The following is a 22913-nucleotide window of genomic DNA, read 5'->3' on the forward strand; positions in this document are numbered from 1 at the left end:
CTAATAGCAAGCAAGTTGTAGGGTGAAGTGCATGGGTTTTGGAGCCCGGCTGTCCAGTCCTGGTCCTATCACTTAGCTGTGCTTGGGCAGGTCACTTGATTTTGGGGTTCTCATTTTGTCCCTCTGTGAAATGGGCATGATGAAGGCTCTCCTCCATAGGGTGTGTGTGAGGATTAAATGAGTCCGTACACAAACAGCGCATGGACTGACCCAGGACTCTAGGTCTTCAGTAAGTGTTAGCTGATACGTTGATGACCGTGCCACTGAACGGCTTTGCATTGATTGTCTCACTTAATTTTTATATAATCCTGTGTCGTAGGTCTGCTATAGCCCCCAGTCTGTAGATGAGGAAGGAGAGACCCACAGCCATGTTTCCTGAAGTTACAAAGCTAGTAAATGGTGGCGCCTGGAGTCAGATATGAGAAGGAAGCGTCCAGGACTCTCAGCTCTGAGCCTGCTCGTGTGACTCTAGGGGAAATGACTTCCCAGAGAGGGAAGGGCAATAAGCAAGTCAACCCCTGAATAAGTCACAGAATTTTCAGATAGCTGTCAGGGTAAATGGATTTGCTGAGCTGCTCTGGGCCATGTGATTAGAGTTGAGCATGGCATGTGGTGCCAGAGCGAGTGGGATGGCTGGGGGGTGTGGGGGGATGGAGCTGGTACATGATGCGCTCCAGCAGGTGGGAAGGGCTGGGCCACAGGTGACCGGGAGGGTGGGTTGGGTGTTAGTATGGTGCAGGGCTTCTCAGCCTCACTGTAGACAGTTTGGACTGGATATTTCTTTGTTTGCGGGGACTGTCCTTTGCATTGTAGGGTGTTTGACAACATCTGGGCTCTACTCACTCGATGCCAATAACAGCTCCCACCTTCCCCCAGCCATGCCATGTGAAGACGTCTCCAGGCGATACCAGCTGTCCCTGGGTGAGGGGTGGGGTGGGCACAGAACTGCCCCGATGGAGAACCAGGGCTGTAAGGGGAAATCTTCGGGAACATAGTGGGGCAGGGACGAGATGAGATTTGTATTTGTTAAAGACGACTCTGGCCGCCATGTGGAAAATGAACCACGCAGGGGCACGAGTGGAAGCTGGGGGCCGTGTTGGGGGGGTCTGTGGTGGCTTTCACAGGTCTGTGCGGGGGACATTGGCAGCTTGGACTAGGGTGGAAGCTGGGAATGGTGAGAGATTGTTAGATTCATCTCCAGAGCATTCCTCACTGTGGGACTTGTTGAGCTGATCTTGCCAGTCCAAATCATCGGGCATTTCTTGAGGACCTCCAGCATGGAAGGCCTTGTGGATGATCTATTTCTAATGTATTTTTGCTTTACAGATGAATGAAATCGAAGTATGTCCAGAATGTTACCTAGCTGCTTGCCAAAAACGAGATAACTGGTTTTGTGAGCCTTGTGTAAGTTGGATTTCCATTCAGTCTTTCATTTTCTGAACTCGATGTCTTTGGCAGCCTTCACCAGGTGGCTTATTTGATGAGCCTTGAGGTGATGTTTTAAAATAATTTTTTTCCCCTTGAGCTTTCGGCTTAGTGAAAGTCATCCCGGTAGGATAAACCTTGTAGGCTGAAGGTCTGTGTGTGCCAGGGGGGCAGCTGGTCAGCGACCTGCGGCCGAGCACTGCAGACAGTGGATAATGGGTCAAGTATTAAATGAGCGTGGCGTTTACAAATCATGCTGGGTCTGCTTTAAGAGGTTGGAAAGGCCTCCCTGGATTGTTTTCTCGGGAGGCAGAAGGTCACCGTACTGTCCCCCTTTGGATCTACATTCTCCAAACTGAAGAGAGAAGTAGAAGTTGGGGTTACACTGCTGGTGTGTGCATCAGAGGGCGGAGGCAAGACTGCACATAAAGTTGCAGTCTTGTAATTTCCCTCTCTTGCTGCCATTGGCGATTAAAATAGTAAATGCCCGAGTTGTCCCTGATAAAGAATAAAGGTGGCCAGTGCCAGCCCTTGTTATTTGCTAGGCAGGATGCACATTTCGTCCTGAGGTCAGTGCAAGGTTTGGTGTTGCCTCTTTGTTGACCTGACGGGTGGACTCGCTTGCTGAGAGGCACCTGGCAATCCGTGGCGGGCCCGGCATTCAGAGCTGGCTTTGGCATAGCTCGGTTCTGCTGGCCTCGCCATCCAAGCCCACTCCCAGCTTTGCACAAGTGCATTGGCCACGCATCTAGGAAACACTGGTCTGGGAAGCCGTTGCCTGTCTGTTTGCGGTCTGCCCACCTCCACCTGTTTTACACTTGCACCTTGCTGTCACACATATACAAACCCCGGATTTTGTGTTTTCTTTTCCTAGAGCAATCCGCATCCTTTGGTGTGGGCGAAACTGAAGGGGTTTCCATTCTGGCCTGCTAAAGCTCTGAGGGATAAAGATGGGCAGGTGGACGCCCGCTTCTTTGGACAACACGACAGGTGGGAGTTCAGAACAGGTTTTGGACACGTAGCCTAAACTGAGTTTTGACATTGTCACTGGATGCAAAAGGGGCAGAGGGTGTGACTGTTACTTTGTTTATTGCCAGGAAACCAGCCATTTAAAATGTAATTTTCTGGTCTGTGATAAATCTAATGCCTGGGCTTCAGGTTTTTCAGGTGTATTGGAAAAGAATCTTGCTTTCGTGGTTCTATTTTTGAAACCAGTATTGAAATGGTATCAGTGGCTGTATTAAGTTCTGCTGTTCTTTTCTGGATTTTTCTGGAGTAAATTAAATTTATGGAAGTGGTTTTTCAAAATGCTTTCTGGGATCAGAAGTTATTTTCCCAGATTGCCTGTAAATGAATTGGTTATCACTGTGCTGAGTAGTTTCCTCCTAGTCCCTTTTCTCTGAAGCTAGAAAGGGAAGTTCTAAGGGGGTGCTATTTTGACAGGTGTGGCCCTTCCCTCCCAGGCTGTCTGCCTTCTCCTTTCCCTCTGCATATGGCAGAGGGAGTTATTTCAGCTAAAAATACGTCTCTTTGGAGCGGAGCCCCCTGCGTGCTCAGGAACAACAGGTAGAAGAGATGAGCAGGGGTTAATATCTTTGTTCCATTTTAGCAAGTTATGTTATGATTAAATGAGGCAGAAACGCTTTTAAGCCTTGCCAAGCGGTAGAGAAAACCATGTGAGTTAGGGGAGAATATTTAAAATGCAGATGTTAAAAATCTTAAATGTGTGTGTATACACATACACGTTCAAAATACTCAGAAAATACAGTGGTTTATAATTTAAACACTAGAATCTGAAATGCTGTTCTTTTTGTTTGGTTTTACCTGTCATCTTGCAAATCAAAGAAAAGCATGAATTCCAAGGTAACCTGCAAAATTACCTGCAAAAAATAGTAAAGGATTACTATTAGAAATTCTGGTGACCCATTGCCAGTAGATAAAGAGAAATTTAGTTGAGTTGGTACTGGGTTTGGTAGGACCTATTACACTTTGATTTTAACCTCTTTTGTTGGAAATCGTCCAATTCCTCATTTATTCCTTTATTCGGAGGAGTATGTATGTGTGCCCCAGGCTGTGTGCTAGGTGCCGAGGTTTTTGGGTGACCAGCCCAGCTTAGGATGTAAGGCTGCATCTAAGGGGCAGCCGAATAATGGGCTGGTAATAAACAGGCAAGATAATTCCAGATTAGGAGGACCGGTGGGAGGAGAGGACGAGGGAGACGCGGTCAGAGAGGGTGCCAGGGCTGCAGGTGCCAGGGAATCAGCGCCACGCGGTACGCCATCCTGTCCTGCCTCTTTCTCGGGCCGGCAGGTGTTAATTGTCTGTGTCTTATCTGATTTAGGAATGGCACTGTGTGAATGTACTTAGGAAATGGGGGGCGGGTGGAAACCTCTTTTGCTCTGTGTACCAAATACTGCTGGTCCCTTAGCGTCGGGGACTCTGCTCCCCCAGCTGTGCCCCCCTCTGCCCGGCCTCTCGCTCCCACCTGCCACGGGCCCACGGAGGTAGGTGGTTCCTGCGCGCGCTTGGCGAGCCTGGTCTCCGGAGCGCTTTCCCGGCCCCACCGCGCTTCCGGGTGGAGCTGTGATGGAGGCCCCGCCCCTTCTGCGGGTCTGGGAGGAGAAGGCAACAGGTGTTATACTGATGACCTTGCTGCTGCGGTGGCGGGTGGCGGGTGTGTGGCAGCCCCCCGGATTTTCCCACACCCCTCTCCAGGTCTGCGGGGTCTTTATCCCGACATGGTGGATGCTCTGAGCCGCTGGGCTCATTTTGGGTGAGGGGAGCACACTGAGGGGCTGTGAAGGGCGCCCCACACTGATGGGTCATGAGGCACTGGCATGCTAGGGATGTCCTGGGGAGCTTCTGGTGGCGAGTCCCTGGTGACTGTGAGCCAAGCCACTCCTAAAAGGTTCTTCATTCTGGGGCAGCGTCTGTTCCTTCCCAGGGACTCCAGGGTTTCCCCAGAATGGGGCAGGGGTTAGCAGCAGCCTGCTCTGGTCAGGATCCTGCGGAGGCTAAAGGGGGGCCACGCGAGGCAGAGTGCACGCGGCCCTGTCTCAGGAGCTCCAGTCTGGGTGTAAGCAGAGCCTGGCCACGCACGGGAGGAAGTCGGGGCAGCCGGGCAGGAGATGCAGGGTCAGATGGGAGAGAGGTTGGGGGTCCTTGTACAGGTCTGGGCAAGCACGAGGAGCCTCATCGCATGCTTTATCCTTGGAAAGATTCTGCTTTCGGTTTCTTTTATTTTAAAGGCGTATATACGTATTATATTATTTTAAAAACATAGGAAGTGTTTTAAGTGCCTGCAGAACTAAACATACATACATACGTATATATATATATATATATATATATACACACACACATATATGCAGTAGAATGCGGATAACAAGCAGATTCTATGCCACATGGTGTTGCAGAGATTAAACGAGCTAATAGGTAAAAAGCACTTAAATATATATATACATGTATAACCTTAGCTGAGTACTTATATCCATGGGCTCAGATTTAAGTGCTTTTTACCTATTAGCTCGTTTAATCTCTGCAACACCATGTGGCATAGAAGCTGCTTGTTATCCACATTCTACCCATAAGAAAACTGAGGCCCAGAGAGGGTTAGTTCCTTGCCGAGGGCCGCACAGCTTGGAGGCAGCCAAGCTGGGAGAACCAGACAGCCTGACCTGGAAATGAAGCTCTTCAGCCTCATGCTGCCTGGTCCCTCCAGAAGCTTTCCCTTGTTAAGTGAATTTCATCCCCCTTTACATATTTTCCTGGGCCTGCTTTAGGGAAGAGACACACTTTTACTGAGCAGCCTCATCAGAGGCCCCTGAGAATCTGGGAGGGTGCAGTGAAGGTCCCGAGATCACGCGAGAGAGTGTGTGTTTGGTGGGGGGGTGACACAGTCCCAGTGCGGGAAAACGACCGTCCTGATAACAGTGACCCAGGACTGAGAACCCCAGCGGTGCCTGCACTGGCTTCACGGCCTCTTGTTTGACTCCTGCCTAGGGGCTGAGGCTGGCTCCGAAAAGTTGGGGTCCCTGGCCCCAGGACCGCTGGGGCTCCTGAGTGCTGCTGGGGACCCTGTCGCCTTGAAGGCATTTGGCGCCCGCCCAGCCCTCCAGTCTGGCTGGAGATGTCGTTTCTCATGTCTACCCGGAGTAGCCACCGCAAGGGGCAGCGAACGAGAAGCTGGTCATTTCAGGCACCCAGAGGGAGCAGTCAGATGTGTCGGGCATTAGTTTTGGTCCTGTAGTCAAGTGTCACTCACCATGAGCTGGAGATGTCAGCCTGTGTTCTGAATTTTGCCCCATGACTGTGCTGTCATTTTCCCCAGGATCATTTTCTTTGAAAGAAAAGAAAGTGAATTAGATGCTAACTGTTAAAATTTGGGAGGGTGGGCCATCGTGGCTCAGCAGGTAGAGTTCTCTCCTGCCATGATGGAGACCCGGGTTCGATTCTCAGTGCCTGCCCATGCGAAAACAAAACAAACAAGCAAAAAAACTGGGTAAAATTTAATATTTATAAAATCCGTCTTTTCTGTTTCTCTTTCTATAATTGGATGACCCGGCACTGTCGGTCCCAGATTCCTGAATGGCCACTTTTGATGGCCGTTGAGAAGATGCTGCTTAGATTGGACATGAGTTTTCTCTAGTCCACATTTACTCCCCTTTGCTTCACGCCTGACTGGAGTTCATGGTCTGTAAAATCCAACAAGCCTCCCTGGAAACACGCATTCCCACCGGGTTCCCAGCTACCCCCAAGGAATGTATGTGATCACACGTTTTGTCCTGGACGCCCTGCAGCAGGAGCTCCCATCTCCTGCCTGTGCTCACCTGGTGGCTGGTGCCAGGGAAGCAGCCAGTGACACTTTTTTTTTTAAAGGTCAAAAAACTTATATTTAGGATTTGCCAGCTGGACTCAGTTTATGAGCCCAGTTTCGTTGGCAGCATCCAAAGCGCCATGGTCAGGGTTGAGGCGAACGTCCGCCTCCTTGTCCACGCCAGGCCTGACCGGTGTTGGCCTTGCCGCGTCAGTGCCTGTAGCATCTTCACAGCCCGTCTGATCTGGCGCTTGTTGGCCTCGACGTCCACAGGGAACACGTGTGTGTGGTCTTCGTTCTTCTCCATGGCTGCCTCGGTGGTTGGGGGACTTGAGACGGCCTGGTGGTCAGGCTGGTTTAGCCGGGGCGCTCTTCGGGTTGTCTTCTGAGACTCAGCGTCTTCGGCTGGTGCCTGGGGGTGAAGCGTGGCTCTCCTTTTTGTGTGTGTGGCTGTGGACGCCTTCCAGTACTGCCGTCTTGGCTTTCAAAGCCTTAGCTTTGTCTTCGGTTTTGGGAGGGACAAAGGCTTCCTTTCCTTCTGCGTTTTTGGCACCATCTTCTTGTAAAGGCAGCCAGCGGCGTTTTTGCTTTCTTGGTCTCTGCTGCAGAGCGAGTTGGTGTGTTGGGGTGTGGGAAAGTCGCAAATGGAAGGACAAGAGTGGGAGATGGAGGGGCCCGCCCTAGGCCAAGGGGTTGCTTTTGTTTGTTTTTCCTGTGAATTGTCTCCCGTTCCAAAACATTTAGGCTTAAGGTTTTCTGGCGTTTTCTTCTGGTCCCCTTGAGAATACCAAGGAGAGGGAGGTGCTTTAGGTCTGTGTGTGGCTGAGTGAGAGCTGGGGAAGCATGGATTCTCTTTTAGGCTGGGTGGTGCACTGACAATGCAGGGCGTTTTCCATCTCTCCAACCCAAGGCAAAAGGCATCAGCTTTTTTTTTTTTTAAATTATGATGGTTTTAATCACAGTCCAAAGGCACCTTTTTAATGGACTAGAAGGAACAAGTCTTTTGAGCCTTTTAACTTCTTAAAGTTTCAGCTGTTTTGCTGCCTGTGTTCTGTCACTATGACAGAGCGTATCTGTTAAGTGGATCGTTTATGTCCCATCCGAACCAGGTCACTTTAAGACAGAGTGTACAAGTATTTAAGAATCTTGGTGAAAATATTAGGCTGATTTGCTTTGCATTAAGAGACAAACCATCTCGGAAATTCCTGAAGCTGACTTAAACTCTTTTTTTTTTTTTTTTTTCCCCCCTTCTTTTGCCCTCCCAGGGCCTGGGTTCCAATAAACAATTGCTACCTCATGTCTAAAGAAATTCCTTTTTCTGTGAAAAAGACTAAAAGCATCTTCAACAGCGCAATGCAGGAGATGGAGGTCTACGTGGAGAACATTCGCCGGAAGTTCGGCGTTTTTAACTACTCCCCGTTCCGGACTCCCTACACGCCCAACAGCCAGTACCAGATGCTCCTGGACCCCGCCAACCCCGGGGCCGGCACCGCCAAGGCCGACAAGCAGGAGAAGGTCAAGCTCAGCTTCGACATGACGGCCTCGCCCAAGATCCTGATGAGCAAGCCCCTGCTGAGCGGGGCCGCCGGGCGCAGGATCTCGCTGTCAGACATGCCGCGCTCCCCCATGAGCACCACCTCGTCCGTGCACACGGGCTCCGACGTGGAGCAGGACGCCGAGAAAAAGACCACGTCCAGCCACTTCAGCGCCAGCGAGGAGTCCATGGACTTCCTCGACAAGAGCACAGGTCAGCCCCCCGCGGCGAGGGTCGCCGGCCCCTGCTGGACCCCCCAGCGGCCCGCGTCAGAGCGGTCACAGAGCAAGCTTGGGGCGTCAGCTCCAGGGGTGCAGGGCTTCAGCGAGTCCCCAGTGGGCAGGCCGGAGCTCGTTCCTACAACTGGGCAGAGATGGCTGGCCAGTCTTCAGATGCTCAAATGGCACTGCCACTTGGGTGAATCTCACCAGCTTCCCCTCCCTCTGTAGTTTTTTTATGCCAAGAATTCTGTTTTAATGGGAAAAGTATTTTCCTGTCAAAGCCGTACATTCACACACTCAACACTCAAATGTTAGAGATGCGTACAAGGTGAAAATAAAATAAGACACCCTGTCCAGAGCTGCCCCGCGCCTTATGGTGACTTGGTGTTAAGAGCTCTGCTACTTTTGAGACTCAGTAGGAGTTAAGAGTGTGATGCTGGAGCCACAGCGTGGCCTCTGGTTGAGCTCTTCCACTCACTAGCTGTGTGGCTTCAGGCAGGGTACTTTACCTCTCTGTGCAACATGAGGAAAAGAAAAGGACCCACAGATTGAATGAATCAGTATGCATAAAGGGCTGAGCATGGTGCTGGCCACACTAAGTGCCACCAAGTGTTGACTGCTACACTGTGTCTCATGGTGATTGCCAGTCCAGTGCCACACAGATTGAAGAGGCCGTGCAGATGACGGATGCTGGCTAAGAAAAGTAATGTTGACCAACATCTAATTTTTTCTACGTGTAGCAAACCTAATCTAGTTGCATGTTAAATACAATATGCACAAGGAAACGGGTTGGCTCCTGTTTTTCTTGAAATATATGGCCTGCAAAGTTCTTTGTCTTTCCACCTTTGAGAGATGGGTGCAGAGACCCTTCGGAACTAAGAAAGGTGAGGTGGTGGCCAGCCAGCCCTCAGGCTCCTGACTGGGTTGGGGGGACCATCAAGCTTGAGGGGTGGGTCTGGTAAAGCAAGGGGCACGAGCCCAATCTTTGATCTCTATCTGGCCCACGGTTGCCACGAAGGACTCACAGTTGTCAGATCTTGGCATTTTTTGAGAGAAATGGGAGATGTGCGTTTTTAAGGTAAAATCTCCAGTTAGTAGATGTCAGCTGAGACCACATAAAACACAAACTTCTGACTGAAGCGTTAACCGTGAGAGACTTGCAGTTCTGAGACCTTCCTTCCTTCCCCCCTCCCTTCCCCTTCCTTCCTTGTTCCTTTTTCCTCCCTCCCTTTTCTTAAGAACTCTTGAAGGAGCAAGCATTCATTCTTCAAGGGAGCAGGAGTATGCCCAGGGACGGTAAAGCAGAGGGGACACAGTCATTTGTGTTCTTGCTTTGGTTACTTCTGACCACTGCTTCCAGCTGCTCCTGGGACAGCTGTGGCTGGGCACAGAGTTAGTTACATCCAGATGGCTTTCAGTCCTTCGAAATAAAGACGATGTCTGTTTCTTAGTACATAGTTTCTGAACAGGTTTCCCTCTTGCCTTCTTGCTTTCTGACCAGTCCTAAAACCTCTCTTTTATTCTGTGACATGATACCGTTTTAGTCAACGTGACAAAATATGGTCACGATCACACAGGCTCTCGCTGAGTACGGCTTGTTGGTTGCTGTAGGGAGCACGCGTTTGAGAAAGTTTTTGGCTTCGGCAGCAATCTTGTAAATAACTGTGGCCTGAACTTTCATCTGCCTGATTTTTGTCATATTTAGTACCATCTATTTTATTACATACTTAAGTATTCAGTCTGCAACTGAGCCTCTTTGTAAGCGATAAAATCTATAAGCTCATGTGTTTAAATTGCATGCTGTATTTTTTCCCTAATAGACATGAAGTGAATGCATAACCGGTAAAATGTGTTCTTGTCTGTGAACTGCCATTGGTTCCCCACCACATTTCAGTAAACATAGTTTTCTAGGAACATCAGAACAAGTACAAAGGGAGACGGAGAAATGACATCAGAATTCCTGACAAAATTTAGGTGATAAATTAGCAGAGCCTCTGTTTCAGGGGACTCTAAAAGTCTTTTTCCCAAAATATAGCCAACTCCCTTTCAAGTAGATGCCTGGGTCATTTGCGAGTCATGAGCTGCACAGCTATTGAGAAAGGGAAGAGGTGATATTCAAAATCACTTTAATCTTCCCAGTTGCCCCCTTTTCTGCAATGGGCCAGGTGGTAAATATTTTAGGATACCTGCCACTGTCATCACCATTCAGTGCTGTCTCTGTAGCACGAAAGTGATACAAGACAGTAAGTGACTGTGCGCCAATATAACTTTTTTCCTTTAGAAAATGTTTAATTCCAGTATAACTTTATTGATAAGACACTGAATTTTGAATTTAGTATAATTTGCATGTTTCCTAAAATGTTGATTCTTCTTTTGATTTTTTTCCCCCAACCATTTAAAAATATTAAAAACCATTCTTATATCTCAGGCTGTACAAGACCAGTGGCAGGTTGGACTTGGTACATGGGTTGTGGTTTGCTGACCTGTCATATGAGACTAAGAGAATTAGAAGAAATGGAGCCATTCTCCCATTTACAGAAGGCAGACGGAGCCTTCCGGGGGCTCCTGAGGGAGGCACCCATGTGTTCCCACAGGCAATCCTCAGCCTTGGCCTGTTTTCTTTTCGCTGCACTGTACTGCCCTCTGCTGTTGGCAGCGGTAATAGCAGTTAGTGGAGGGAGAAGCAGAATATATAATGAGTTGTCCCCATAACCATGGATGATATAATTGTGATGAGGCTGCAATTTATCCAGAATCATGTAAGAAGGATTTTCATTTGATAGGAAAAACACAGAAGTAGTTTTAAACCATGAACCTTTTACAACCATCCATGTAAACCCACAAATAAGTGAAATAAATAAGCCACTAAAAGTAAAACTTAGGTGAGAGTTTAGAAGCCTGCCTTTTGTTTGTGCTCTGTAGGGCTGGATTTGACTTTCGAAGAAGCACTTTGCTTGGCCAGAGCCCTTTTTCTCACGGGCTCCTGGAGTCCTGCCATCTTAATGGCCAAACTGGTATATGTTCTCAGTCCTTTTTCTGGTTCCCCCTTTGTATTGCTGGTCAGAATTGATGCCTTTGCCAAGATTTACTTGCAGGGTCCTGGGTTAGTCATTAATATGTGTGAGGGTGAGAATCCCGGGCTCAGCTTTTACCCTCCCTGTGAGTTAATGGTCCTTGGGTCTTAGAGCTCCATGTACTGTCTGGGAAGGGCGAACTTCCCACACTCTTTTTTAAGGAGTAGCAAAAGAAGGCTCCCCTTTCAGAAATGAGGTGAGGTGGCCATGACATCCTGTTGGGTGTGGTGGGCCTGGATGAGCTGCTTATTACACACGTGTGTGCGCTGGTGTGTGCGTGCATGTGTAAACTTGCCCTTCTGTCATGGGTGATACACCTTTGAAATTTGCTCCGTGTTGCAGTTCTTTACCAAAAAATGCAGCTTTTCGCCCTGTGATGGGTGAGGGCCTGTTTTGGAGTGCAGCAGTGGAGGTGTCTGCCTTTTCTGATGGGACTGGTGGGCCCCTCCTGCTCCTTCTTACCGAGTGGGGAGGTGGGTGCGGTGCTGCCAGATTGCTGACTTTTCAAGAGAAGCCTTAAATCTATATTTTTGAAAATGGGAACCACTGCAGCTTTTACATATTGGCTCAGAATTTTAAAAGAGAGCTACGTGTGTCACATAAACTGTATCTGTATACCGCTCTGTTCACACATCACCTGGTGGTGGTGATGGTGGAGATTTTTTTTTTAGTTAACCTTTTTTTTTTTACATGGGCAGGCACCAGGAATCTAACCCCGGTCCTCAGGCATGGCAGGGAAGCATTCTTACCTGCTGAGCCACTGTGGCCCTCCCTAGTTAACCTTTTTTATGAATGCTTTTCCCCATTGGTTAGTAACCCTTTGAAGACGTGCTTTGTGTCAAGGCCCCTGGGTGCCAGCTCTTGTTCCAGGTGGAAGTCCGTGGAACCCGTTGGCTGGTCCCAGGGTTTTATCATTTTATACATAGAGGAATCCGAACACGAATCCTTAACTCCTCCACCCCCACCTGCCTAGAGCGCTGGGGCTTGTAGGAGGGAAGGGGTGTTTTTTTTCTAGTTTGATTCCAAGACTCATGTCTCATGGTCAGAATAGCACAGGCTAGGGTTTTGTAAACGTAAGTAATACATGATGTGTTTTAGCCCACACTTGTGAGTGGTACTTCAGAGTATAAAATCTGATTAAATTGTTTCTGATTTCACAGGCAATTAGTTCTTGCTTTGAGTGAGATTTATGGCTTTATAAAACGATTGGCATCCGTGCAAAGTTTTAGTTGAAAGGAGCATTTCTAAATGTCTTTTTGCTTTTTAAAATGTCTAGAGTTATTTAAGGCAGAGTTTCTCAACTTCAACACTATTGACATTTTGGGCTGGGTATTACTTTGCTGTGTGTTGTGTGTGCATGGGTGGGGGGTGTCCTGTGCATTATCGAATGTTTAGCCACCACCCCCCTGGCCTCTGCCCACTAGATGGACAGCTGCACCCTCCACCCCCACAGTTGTGACAGCCAGAAATGTCCCTGGACACTCCCAAGTGTCCCTTGGGGGTCAGAGCGACCCCCCCCAAGTTGAGGATTACCTATTTAAAGTACCACGATTACGAATTTTAGCCCTGGTGACAAAACTTGGGTTGTGTAACATTCCTCTCCCAAGTTCTCCAATGTTTTCATTTAATTTTACGTCATTTTCCCCTGAATGTGAAATACTCCTTTGAAAATTTTTAATATAATAGGATAAACAACATAATACAGTTCCCCACAAAAGTATCCCTTCAGATTCATTAGATGAATAAAATGTAATAATCTTTGTGGCAGAATTAACAGAGGTAATAGATTCTGTGGCAAAATACTGTGCTTTCTGTTTCTTTCCACTTAGCAATGTTCTTTGATACCCTTCTCAGTACTTAGGGGTCTAGTTGTAATTTATAAATGGTACATGAATTTGAAGATATGCTGGTAGCATGGGATTGAATTTTGGAAAACATTTTAATGTAAATTATAAATGTGTGTGTACACTCATGCATTCATACATACAAATAAAATGTCCTTTCCAACTTTCTAACCCCATATGTTCTAGACATTTTGGCCAGTTTAGCATTTAAAAAAAATGGAATTGAGTCACATGATGAAAATTAACCATTTTAAGTGTACAATTCAGCATGATTTGGTACATTCATAGTGTTGTCCAGCCGCCATTGAGTATGATGCTGGCTATCGGTTTTTCATATATTCCTTTTATCATATAGAGGTAGGTACCTTTGATTCCTATCTTCTGGAGTGTTTTTTTATCAGGAAAGGATGCTAAATTTTGTCAGATGCTTTTTCAGCATCATTTGAGATGATCATGTGATTTTTCCCTTTCGATTTGTTAATGTGCCGTATTACATTAATTGATTTTCTTGTGTTGAACCATCCTTGCATACCCTGGTATAAACCACACTTGGACATGGTGTATAATTCTTTTATTGTGCTGTTGGATTCAATTTGCTAATATTTTATTGAAAATTTTTTCATCTATGTTCATTAGGGAGATTGGCCTGTAGTTTTCCTTTCTTATGGCATCTTTATCTGGTTTTGTTATTAAAATGATATTAAGGGGTGGGCAACAGTGGCTCAGTGGCAGAGTTCTCGCCTGCTGTGCCAGAGACCCAGGTTTGATTCCTAGTGCCTGCCCATGAAAAAAAAAAAAAAGTACATATCTTTTAAGTGTGAGTGGCTGAGAGATTCCAAACATAGTTGAGAGGTTATCCTCGAGGTTATTCTTATTCATTAAATAGATATCACCTGTTTAGTTAAGGTGTAATGGAGAGGCTGGAGGGAAATGCCTGAAAAAATGTGTAACTGTGCTCCCGTGGCCATGTTTCTTGAAGCTAATTGTATGATGATACAGCTGTCACAGTGTGACTGTGTGATTGTGAGAGCCTTGTGTCTGATGCTCCTTTTGTCTACCTTATCGATAGACAAGTAAAACATATGCATTAAAAATAAATAATAGGGAGAACAAATGTTTAAATAAATTTAGTGGATTGAAATGCTGGTGATTGGTGAAGGGGAGGGGTAAGGGGTATGGTATGTATGAATTTTTTTCTGCTTTCTTTTTATTACTTTTTCTAATTGATGCAGATGTTCTAAGGATCAATATACAACTATGTGATGATAGTGTGAGTTATTGATTATATGACAAGAATGGAATGATATATGATAAGAATGTGTTTGTATGTGGTTATGTATCATAAATAAAAAATTAATAAAAAAACCTCAAAAAAATAGATAATGGGGGTAAGAGGTAAAAAATTGGGTAGATTGCAAGGCTAGTGGTCAATAAGAGGAGGGATAAGGGGTATGGGATATTTGGGTTTTTTCCTTGTTACTTTTTCTAGAGTGATGCAAATGTTCTAAAATGTCATGGTAATAAATACACAAGTACATGATGATGACATGGTGAGCCATTGATTGATGGACTGTGTGGGACATGAGGATATCTAAATGAAAATATTTTTTAAAAAGAAAAAAATGATATTAGCTTCATAAAATAAGTTAGGTAGAGTTCCTTTTTCCTCAATTTTTGGAAAAGTTTAGGCAGGATTTATGTTAGTTCTTTCTGGAATGTTGGATAAAATTCCCCTGTGAAGCCATCTGGCCCTGGGCTCTTCTTTGTGGAATGAATTTTGATGACTGATTGAATCCTTTTACTTCTGATTGGTTTGTGGAGATCTTCTATTTCTTCCTGAGTCAGTGTAGCTTGTCTGTGTGTCTCCAGGAATTTGTCCATTTCATCTAAATTGTCTAGTTTGTTGGCATATAGCTGTTCATAGTATTCTCTTATGATTTTTTTTATTTCTTCAGGGTCTGATTCTCATTTCTGATTTTGTTTATTTGCATCCTCTCTGGCTAGTGGCCCATCAATTTTATTGATTTTTCTCAAAGAACCAAATTTTGGCTTTATTGATTCTTTCAGTTCTTCTCCCATTCAGTTATCTCTGCTTTAGTCTTTGTTATTTCTCTTCTCCTATCTGCTTTGGGATTACTTTGCTGTTCTTTCTCAAGTTCCTCCAGGTTTGCTGTTAAGTCTTTGATTTTTGCTCTTTCTTGTTTTTTAATATGGGCATTTAGGGCAACAAATTTTCCTCTCAGCACAGCCTTTGCTGCATCCCATAAGTTCTGATAAGTTGTACTCTCATTTTCATTCATCTCCAGATAGCTGCTGATGACTGTAGCAATTTCTGCTTTGACCCACTGGTTGTTTAAGAGTGTGTTATTTAATCTCCATATATTTGTGAATGTTCTCATTTTTTTTTTTGGTGGTTATTGAGATCCAGCTTCGAGAACGTTGTGATCAGAGAAAGTCCTTTGAATAATTTCAATATTTTTATATCTATAAAGACCTTTTTTGTACCCTGGAGAATGTTCCATGAGCACTAGAGAAGAATGTATAACCTTATGCTTTGGGGTGCAGTGACCCAAGTTATTAACTTCTCTGTTTCCTTGTTGATCTTCTCTCTGGTTGTTCTGTCTATAGAGGTGAGTGGTGTATTGAAGTCTCCTGCTGTTATTGTTGAAACATCTATCACTCCCTTCAGTTTTGCCAGTGTCTGTCTCCTGTACTTTGGAACTCCTTGATTGGGAGCATAAACATTTATGATTGTTATGTCTCCTTGATGAATTGACCCTCGTATATAGTGTCCTTCTTTGTCTCTTATAATATCTTTACATTTGAAGAATATTTTACCCGATATTAGTACAGCTACTCCTGCTTTCTTTTGGTTACAACTTGCATGAAAAATCTTTTCCCATCCTTTCATTTTCAGTCTGTTTTTATCTTTGTGATTTAGCTGAATCTTTTGTAAGCAGCACATAGCTGGATTGTGTTTCTTAATCCTTTCTGCCGATCTGCATCTTTTAATTGGTAAGTTTAGTCCATTAACATTCAAAGTTATTACTGAAAATGTATTTCTTGATTCCACCATCTTATCTTTTTCATTTTATTTATCAGATCTATATATTCTTTTCCCTCTTTCTTTTTGTATTCTTTAAATTAACCTTAGTGGTACTCTTCAATTCTCTGCCCTCCTCCAGACCTCCCTCTCCTGTCTTTTTCTTTCAGCTGGCAAAACTCCTTTTAGTATTTCTTGTAGGGCTGGTCTCTTGTTGACAAATTCTTTCAGGACTTCTTTTTCTGTGAAAACTTTAATCTCTCCCTCAGTTTCTTTTTTTAAATGGGAAACTATTAGCATCTTATTTTATTATCAATGGTATTCATTTGATGTCAGAGAAATTAAGTCTATTTTCCAAACTCAAAACTTTTGCAACTACACGAAATTTCTGTTTTACTAGAAGATTTATGTAACACTAGTTCAAAAGCATTTTTCTAAAACTACTTGACCACTACTTGAATTATTTTAGTCATCCCTAACTTCACCAGAGAGATTGAATTTAAACAAAATTTCAAATGACTTAACTTTTCGAAAAGTGAGACGAAAATAGCAATCATTGGCGCTGTTAATCCCCAACAAAATACCTTGTCAAAATGTGTCTTCTGAGAGCAGTTGTTACAAGTTAGAACCTTCAAAAAAACAAGGCAGAACAAGTGTACAATAATAGAAGCTTTTGCAATTTAAGCATTCCATAGGCCTTCGCCTGACAGATGCCAGGCAATGCGTCTTCCTGCAAACTAAATGCCCCCCAATGTTTCCATCTAGTTGAGCTTTCAGAGAGAAAGGCCCAAGATATATCATTCTTACAAATATACCATCGTGGCTCTGGTTGCATTAGTTATGCCTGAAGAGTTTAATACCCGTCCAAGTCTAAAGGTGGAAGAGCACATAAACTGGGGTGGTTATTGGCAAGAGCAGACTGGAAAAGCACGGGCTGGCTGTCCTAGTGCAGCCCTGTGGGAAGGTTTCTTCAACAGAGGCTGACTAGAACAGTCCTGCTAAAGAGATCAGTGGAGTAAGGGCGGTCAAGGAAGGAAGAGACAGAAGCATTCTTCCCACTTCCTGCCGGCCAGCCAGGCGTTTTAAAAGTTACCTAGCATGAGTAGATTTTAATTGTGTGTTTTTCTTTAAATTATCATCTAGTGCCGCTCGGTTTCTTCTTGCCTCTTATTTTGATGTATCATCCTAGCTGCCTGTGGTATCATATTAGGAATGCATCAGTGATTCGAAATGCTATTCCCAACTCTTCATGCATCGAGTCACGTGTTGATGCTTCATATCTGAGCAGCTTCTTGGAGAGCGGGCACCGCAAGAACCCCAGCGGCGCCGGGTTGAAGGTGTGGTGGGGCGGCTCCTCCCGATCTGTGAAGCCCCCTGTGGGAAATTGCGGAGGCCGCGTGGGTGTGCCCCACAATGCAGAGGCGAGCCTTCTCTCTCAGTTTTGAAGGACAGTTTGGCTGGGTGCAGAATTCTTGGCTGGAAGTCTTTCTCTTTCAGGATCTTGAATATATCATTCCGCTGCCTTCTCGCCTCCAGGGTGCTGGTTGGGTAGTCATTGAGTCAGTGAGTCAGTCTCATTTGGTTTCCCTTGTATGTTGTGCATTGTTTTTCTCTTGTCGCTTTCAGGATTTTCTGCTCCTCTTCAACATTTGACAGACTGATTAGTATGTGCCTTGGGGAAGGCCTATTTGGATTTATTCTGTTTGGAGTTCTTTGGGCTACTTTGACTAATATATTTATGTCCCTTAGGGTTGGGAAGTTTTCCCCCATTATATCCTCAACTACTCGTCCTAGCCCTTTACTCTTCTCTTCTCCTTCTGGGACACCAGTGATTCTTATATTTGTGTGCTTTGTTTTGTCTGTCATTTCCTTGAGTTCCCATTAAGTTTTTTCCATCTGTTTTGCCATTTGCTGTTTTGAGTCTTCGAAGTCAATTATCCTGTCCTCTATAGCACTTATTCTTTCTTCTTCAGTCTCTTCAAATCTGGTGTTGTGTGCCTCTAGTATGTTTTTTATTTGGTCAACAGAGTCTTTAATCTCTGTGATATCCACTGTTTTTCTATTTATACTTTCAGATTCCTCTGTGCTCTTCTACTGTCTTCTTGATCTCCTTTTTGTCATTTGCTGTCCCATTTATTTTATTAAATACAGTTGTATGGACATCTTAGATTAGTTGTTCCAACGTCTGTTCTCCTCAGGTGTTTTAATTTGGTCACTAGGCTGGGCTATATCTGTCTGCATTGTGATATGCTTAGAGATCTTCTCCTGTCTTCGTGGCATGTAAATGACTGGCTTGGCTTGATTTTCTTTGGGAGTTGATTTCTTTCAGTAGTGTAAGGTCTTGTGTTTGTGGGATGGTTGTACAGCAGGGGGCAGGGCATGGGGTGGAACACTCAGTGCAGTGATGTGTCTCAGGGCAGGTATGGGCACTGGTTGGGGATGTTACGTTGATGCTTGTGAATGTGGGCACCAAACGGCCAGGGAGGATGGAGCTGTGAGGGTGCTCTGGTCTGGGGGATGTAACCCTGGTGTGTGCTGGTCTAAGGCATGGGGCCCTTTGTGTGCACGCGTAGATCTGTGGCAGCAGGTTGGCGTTACGCCTTCCTGGGCTGGGGCAGATGTGACCTGGTTGCGCAGGTCGGCACTTTCTCAGAGCTGGGAAGTAAGGCTGAGGGCTGGGCGCATGCGTGGTTCTAGGACTGCTGTAAAGTGCCGTTCCCAGAGCTGAATGACGTGATTGGGGGCCCATGCGCATGCGTGGGCCTGAGAGTGCCGTAAACGGAGCTCAGGTGGGGCGAGGTGAGCCTGTGCGACCCCATGGGCGGTGTGGGGGTAGCCTGGGTATGGAGATCAGTGCCCGCAGCCTTTAATCGCTGGCATCAGCCTGCAGGGAGCAGGGAGGGGGAGGCAATGCTTGGGAGGGGGCAGGAGAGGTGGGCTGGGCTGCCCTTGGGGTGGGAGTGTGGGGCGGGTCTGTGCACTGGGGGCTGGTGGGGTGGGGGCGCCTGGAGCGTGGGGAACGGGAGTGGTGATGGGGTTCAGGTGTGTGGGGTGTGGGGTGAGTCACGGGGCTGCGCTGGTGAGGGTAGCGTGCCCAAGAAACGAGGTCTGGCTCACTTTCTAGTCCCGTGTTCCCATCCATGCACTCCCGTGGGCTCTGCGATTTTGTGCCAGTCTCCAGCTTTCCACCTCTCAGCTCCTCGGCCTCTGCAACCAGGGCTGCCGCATGTGCTGAGAAGGCTCTGCGGGTCAGCCGCACCCCCAGATGGCCACCTCAGTTGCCCTCCTGTCCCTTCTCCAACTTCTCTGTGGAGCAGGGCTAAGCTTGAGCTAGTCTGTTTGGCCATCTTCCCAGAAGTCTGCCTTAACTCGGTTAACTTTGCAAATATTTTAAAGATTTCTGCCCCAGCAAAACAGTCGTAAGATAAGAGTCGATAGAGTAAGGACAAATGGGCTCATAAGCTGTACACCAATTTGACTCTCCTTTAAGTATCAGGACATGCATATGGTTAAAATGAAATAAAACAACCGATCGATATTAGCGCAGTATAGGAAAGTGTAAAGAAAGAGGTTTAAGCGCCTCCTGACCCCCACACTCTGAGCTGCCGTTTTTCTCCTAAGATTACCTCTGCTATCCGTTTATGGACTATGATTCTAGAAAGAGATTATGTATATCCTCAAATATGTGTATCCTTTAAAAAAATATTTCCATGCATGGAGGCATGCTGTATACAATCAAGTTTTCTTGGCTCTTTTTTCCACCAGATTGTTTATGGAGACCACTGTGTACCAACTCCCATGGATGTGCTTCACTCTTTCTGAGAGTTGCACGGTGTAACATATACACGCATATACCCTTATATATGTGTGTGTGTGTGTGTGTGTGTGTGTGTGTATGCATATACACCATACCATATATAGGATATATACCATGCTATTCATAAATATAAATATATATCACATTACTTATTATATATATAAGTCAGTCATAGCCATTCCTTGGTTGATTGACATTTATTAGCTACTTCCTGTTCTTCTCTTAAGACTACCACTGGAACATGTGGAAGATTTTACTGTCTGCGCTCCTCGTTGCTCATCTGCCCTCAAATACTAGATGTTGTTTTTGAACAAGTTGTTATGAACGTGAAAAGATAACATCTGGGTGTGCGTTTCTGTTGAGCCCAGAGATTTCTTTGCATATTTATTGACCACTGCATTTTTCTTGCACGCTGCATGTTCTATCTGTTCTTTGGGTTGTTCATCACTTTCTTACCGCGTCTTGTTTATCAGTCCTGTATAATATTGAGGAGCTTGCTTCAACTGTTATCTTTGTATGAAGCACATTTTAGTTTGGTTTTTATCTTTTCTTTATTGGTTGTCATGCCCACCATCATGAGAAGAGGGATGGAGAGCTCATTCTTCAATGAATTATATCTTGTATTTGCTTGTCCAGTGAATATATTGGGCCCCTGCTGAGCTCCATGCCGTGTCGTGGGTGCCTGTGGCATCTGATATTGGAGAGGGTGCCCGCTGTCCTGGGGCTGGTGTCACGGCAGGAGAGAGACAGCGAATGAGAGACTCCTTGGCGGTCTAGACGGGATCATCTCTCCCAGGAGGTGATGCTTGTGCTGGGACCTGAGTATCGAGAAGTGCACACCTTCTGCGATCCGGGGCTGGGGGTGGGGGGAGACAAGGGTGAGCCTTTTTTGGGGAACAACACTGAGTATAAAGGCTTGAGGGGGAACATCTTCCAGAAGCAGCTGGAAGGTTAGCACCTTCCAAAAGAAGGCACAGAAAGGTCCGATGTGAATGAGGTGGGAGAGGAATTGGTGTTCTGTGGGTGGGTTTGGCTGAAGGCCACTCTCTTGTCTGTGGCCGTGGCTGCTGTGGGGGCCGTCCTGGTGGTCTGGGTGGTCCCAGGTCCTGGGGACAGCAGGGAGCTCCTGTGGGGTCTCGGTGGGGAATCCCGGGTGGATGTGGTGCTGCACAGCCTTTTATTTCACCCTCCAATGCATGTCACCCTCTCATCCCCCATGAAATATGAAAATTATTGTGTCTGTTTTTACACTGTATGCATATCTATGACTTATACATAAGAAGAGTAAGGTTTTTTGTTCACCTCCTGTATTAGTTTAAATCGCCACAAACTGGGTGGCTTGAAACAGCAGACTGGTCCCTTTGTAGTTCTGGGGGCCGGAAGTCTGAGCTCAGGGTGCTCGTGGCAGTGCTGGCCCCTCCCAGAGAGGCTGGGGGAAGCGTCTGCGCCAGCGGCTGCTGCCCGGCCGGCCTCAGCATTGTTTGAGCTGGAGCTTCCCGAGGCCGGTGTCAGCCTCCGTCCCCCTTGGCCTCGGCCTCCGCCCCCCTGTGGCCGCGGTCTCTATGTCTTCTCCCTTGTCGTAGGAAGACATTTACTGAATTGTAGTCCGATGTGATGTCACCTCAAGATTCTCACCTTATTAACACCTGTAAAACCCCTTTTCTAAGTAAGGTCACATTCACGGGTGCTGGGCTTTACGACGTGGGGCATTTTTGGGGGGGGGGTCTGCCATTTAACCCATTAATCCCCCCCAGGAACCACCGTTCACACCCTTGGTAGGGGTTTTGTCCCTTGTCGCGGACTCATGGACCAGGGTAGTGCAGTGGGGGTGGGAGGGATTTGGGATCTGTTTTGGGAGTGGCGTGTATGGAGGCCTTGCTGCAGAATGAATGGGAAAGCGAGGTGGACTAGACTTGTCTGCCCAGGTGGGTGGACACTGCATGAACGGAGGTGAGGAAGGTGAGGTGAGACAGACTGGGAAAGAGGGAGGGGCGTGCAGGGTGGGCCCAGGAGATGTTCTCGAAAGCTGCAAAGGTCCGTTCTGCAGCTTGGGACCTGTGTGCTGCCACCTGGCCCCAAGGCGGTGGCCCCTTTTCCCGTCCTCCGGCGTGTCCCGCACGTGTGGGCAGGTGGGCTTCTGCCAGCTGCGTGGAGAGCAGCTCAGGTCAGGCACTGGGAAGCCAGGGTTTTTCCCACCTCTCTTGTGCTGGCCACACCCAAGTGTCATGTTTAAATTAAAAAAAATATATTAAAAAAAAAAATTTAGTACTCAAATTTATTTACAAAGACATCTCTTACCTCTATGAAATTAAAGCCTTGTTCAGGTTATTATTATTATTTATTTATTTTTTTAAAATGGGGAGATTTTTTTTATTAATTAAAAAATTAAAACATTTAGAAATCATTCCATTCTACATGTACAATCAGTAATTCTTAATATCATCACATAGTTGCATATTCATCATTTCTTAGTACATTTGCATCAATTTAGAAAAAGAAATAAAAAGACAACAGAATAAGAAATAAAACGATAATAGAGAGAAAAAAAAAACCTATACCTCACATGCAGCTTCATTCAATGTTTTAACGTAATTGCATTACAATTAGGTAGTATTGTGCTGTCCATTTCTGAGATTTATATCCACTCCTGTTGCACAGTCTGTATCCCTTCAGCTCCAATTACCCCTTCTCTCTCTTTTTTTTTTTAATTAACGGAAAAAAAGAAATTAACCCAACATTTAGAAATCATACCATTCTACATATGCAATCAGTAATTCTTAACATCATCACATAGATGCATGATCATCGTTTCTTAGTACATTTGCATCGGTTTAGAAGAACTAGCAACACAACCGAAAAGGATATAGAATGTTAATATAGAGAAAAAAATAAAAGTAATAATAGTAAAAACAAAACAAAACAAAACAAAAATCTATAGCTCAGATGCAGCTTCATTCAGTGTTTTAACATGATTACTTTACACTTAGGTATTATTGTGCTGTCCATTTTTGAGTTTTTGTATCTAGTCCTGTTGCACAGTCTGTATCCCTTCAGCTTCAATTACCCATTGTCTTACCCTGTTTCTAACTCCTGCTGAACTCTGTTACCAATGACATATTTCAAGTTTATTCTCGAATGT

General features: G+C 45.8%; 1 protein-coding gene and 1 pseudogene across 21 annotated transcripts in view; one reads left to right on the forward strand and one right to left on the reverse strand.

The window, feature by feature from the left end:
* Positions 1-22913, forward strand: part of ZMYND8 (zinc finger MYND-type containing 8) — a 141582-nt gene that overhangs the window by 71295 nt on the left and 47374 nt on the right. For all 21 annotated transcript variants that reach the window (XM_077167651.1, XM_077167669.1, XM_077167680.1 and 18 more), the window contains 3 exons: positions 1327-1404; positions 2300-2415; positions 7507-7988. In XM_077167651.1, the coding sequence (XP_077023766.1) occupies positions 1327-1404; positions 2300-2415; positions 7507-7988 (676 nt within the window). The remainder of the gene's footprint in view (positions 1-1326; positions 1405-2299; positions 2416-7506; positions 7989-22913) is intronic.
* LOC143689081 (phosphatidylinositol N-acetylglucosaminyltransferase subunit Y-like) lies at positions 16792-17007 on the reverse strand (annotated as a pseudogene).

This window comes from Tamandua tetradactyla, chromosome 1 (assembly GCF_023851605.1).
Source record: "Tamandua tetradactyla isolate mTamTet1 chromosome 1, mTamTet1.pri, whole genome shotgun sequence".
In the NCBI taxonomy this organism is placed as follows: Eukaryota; Metazoa; Chordata; class Mammalia; order Pilosa; family Myrmecophagidae; genus Tamandua; species Tamandua tetradactyla.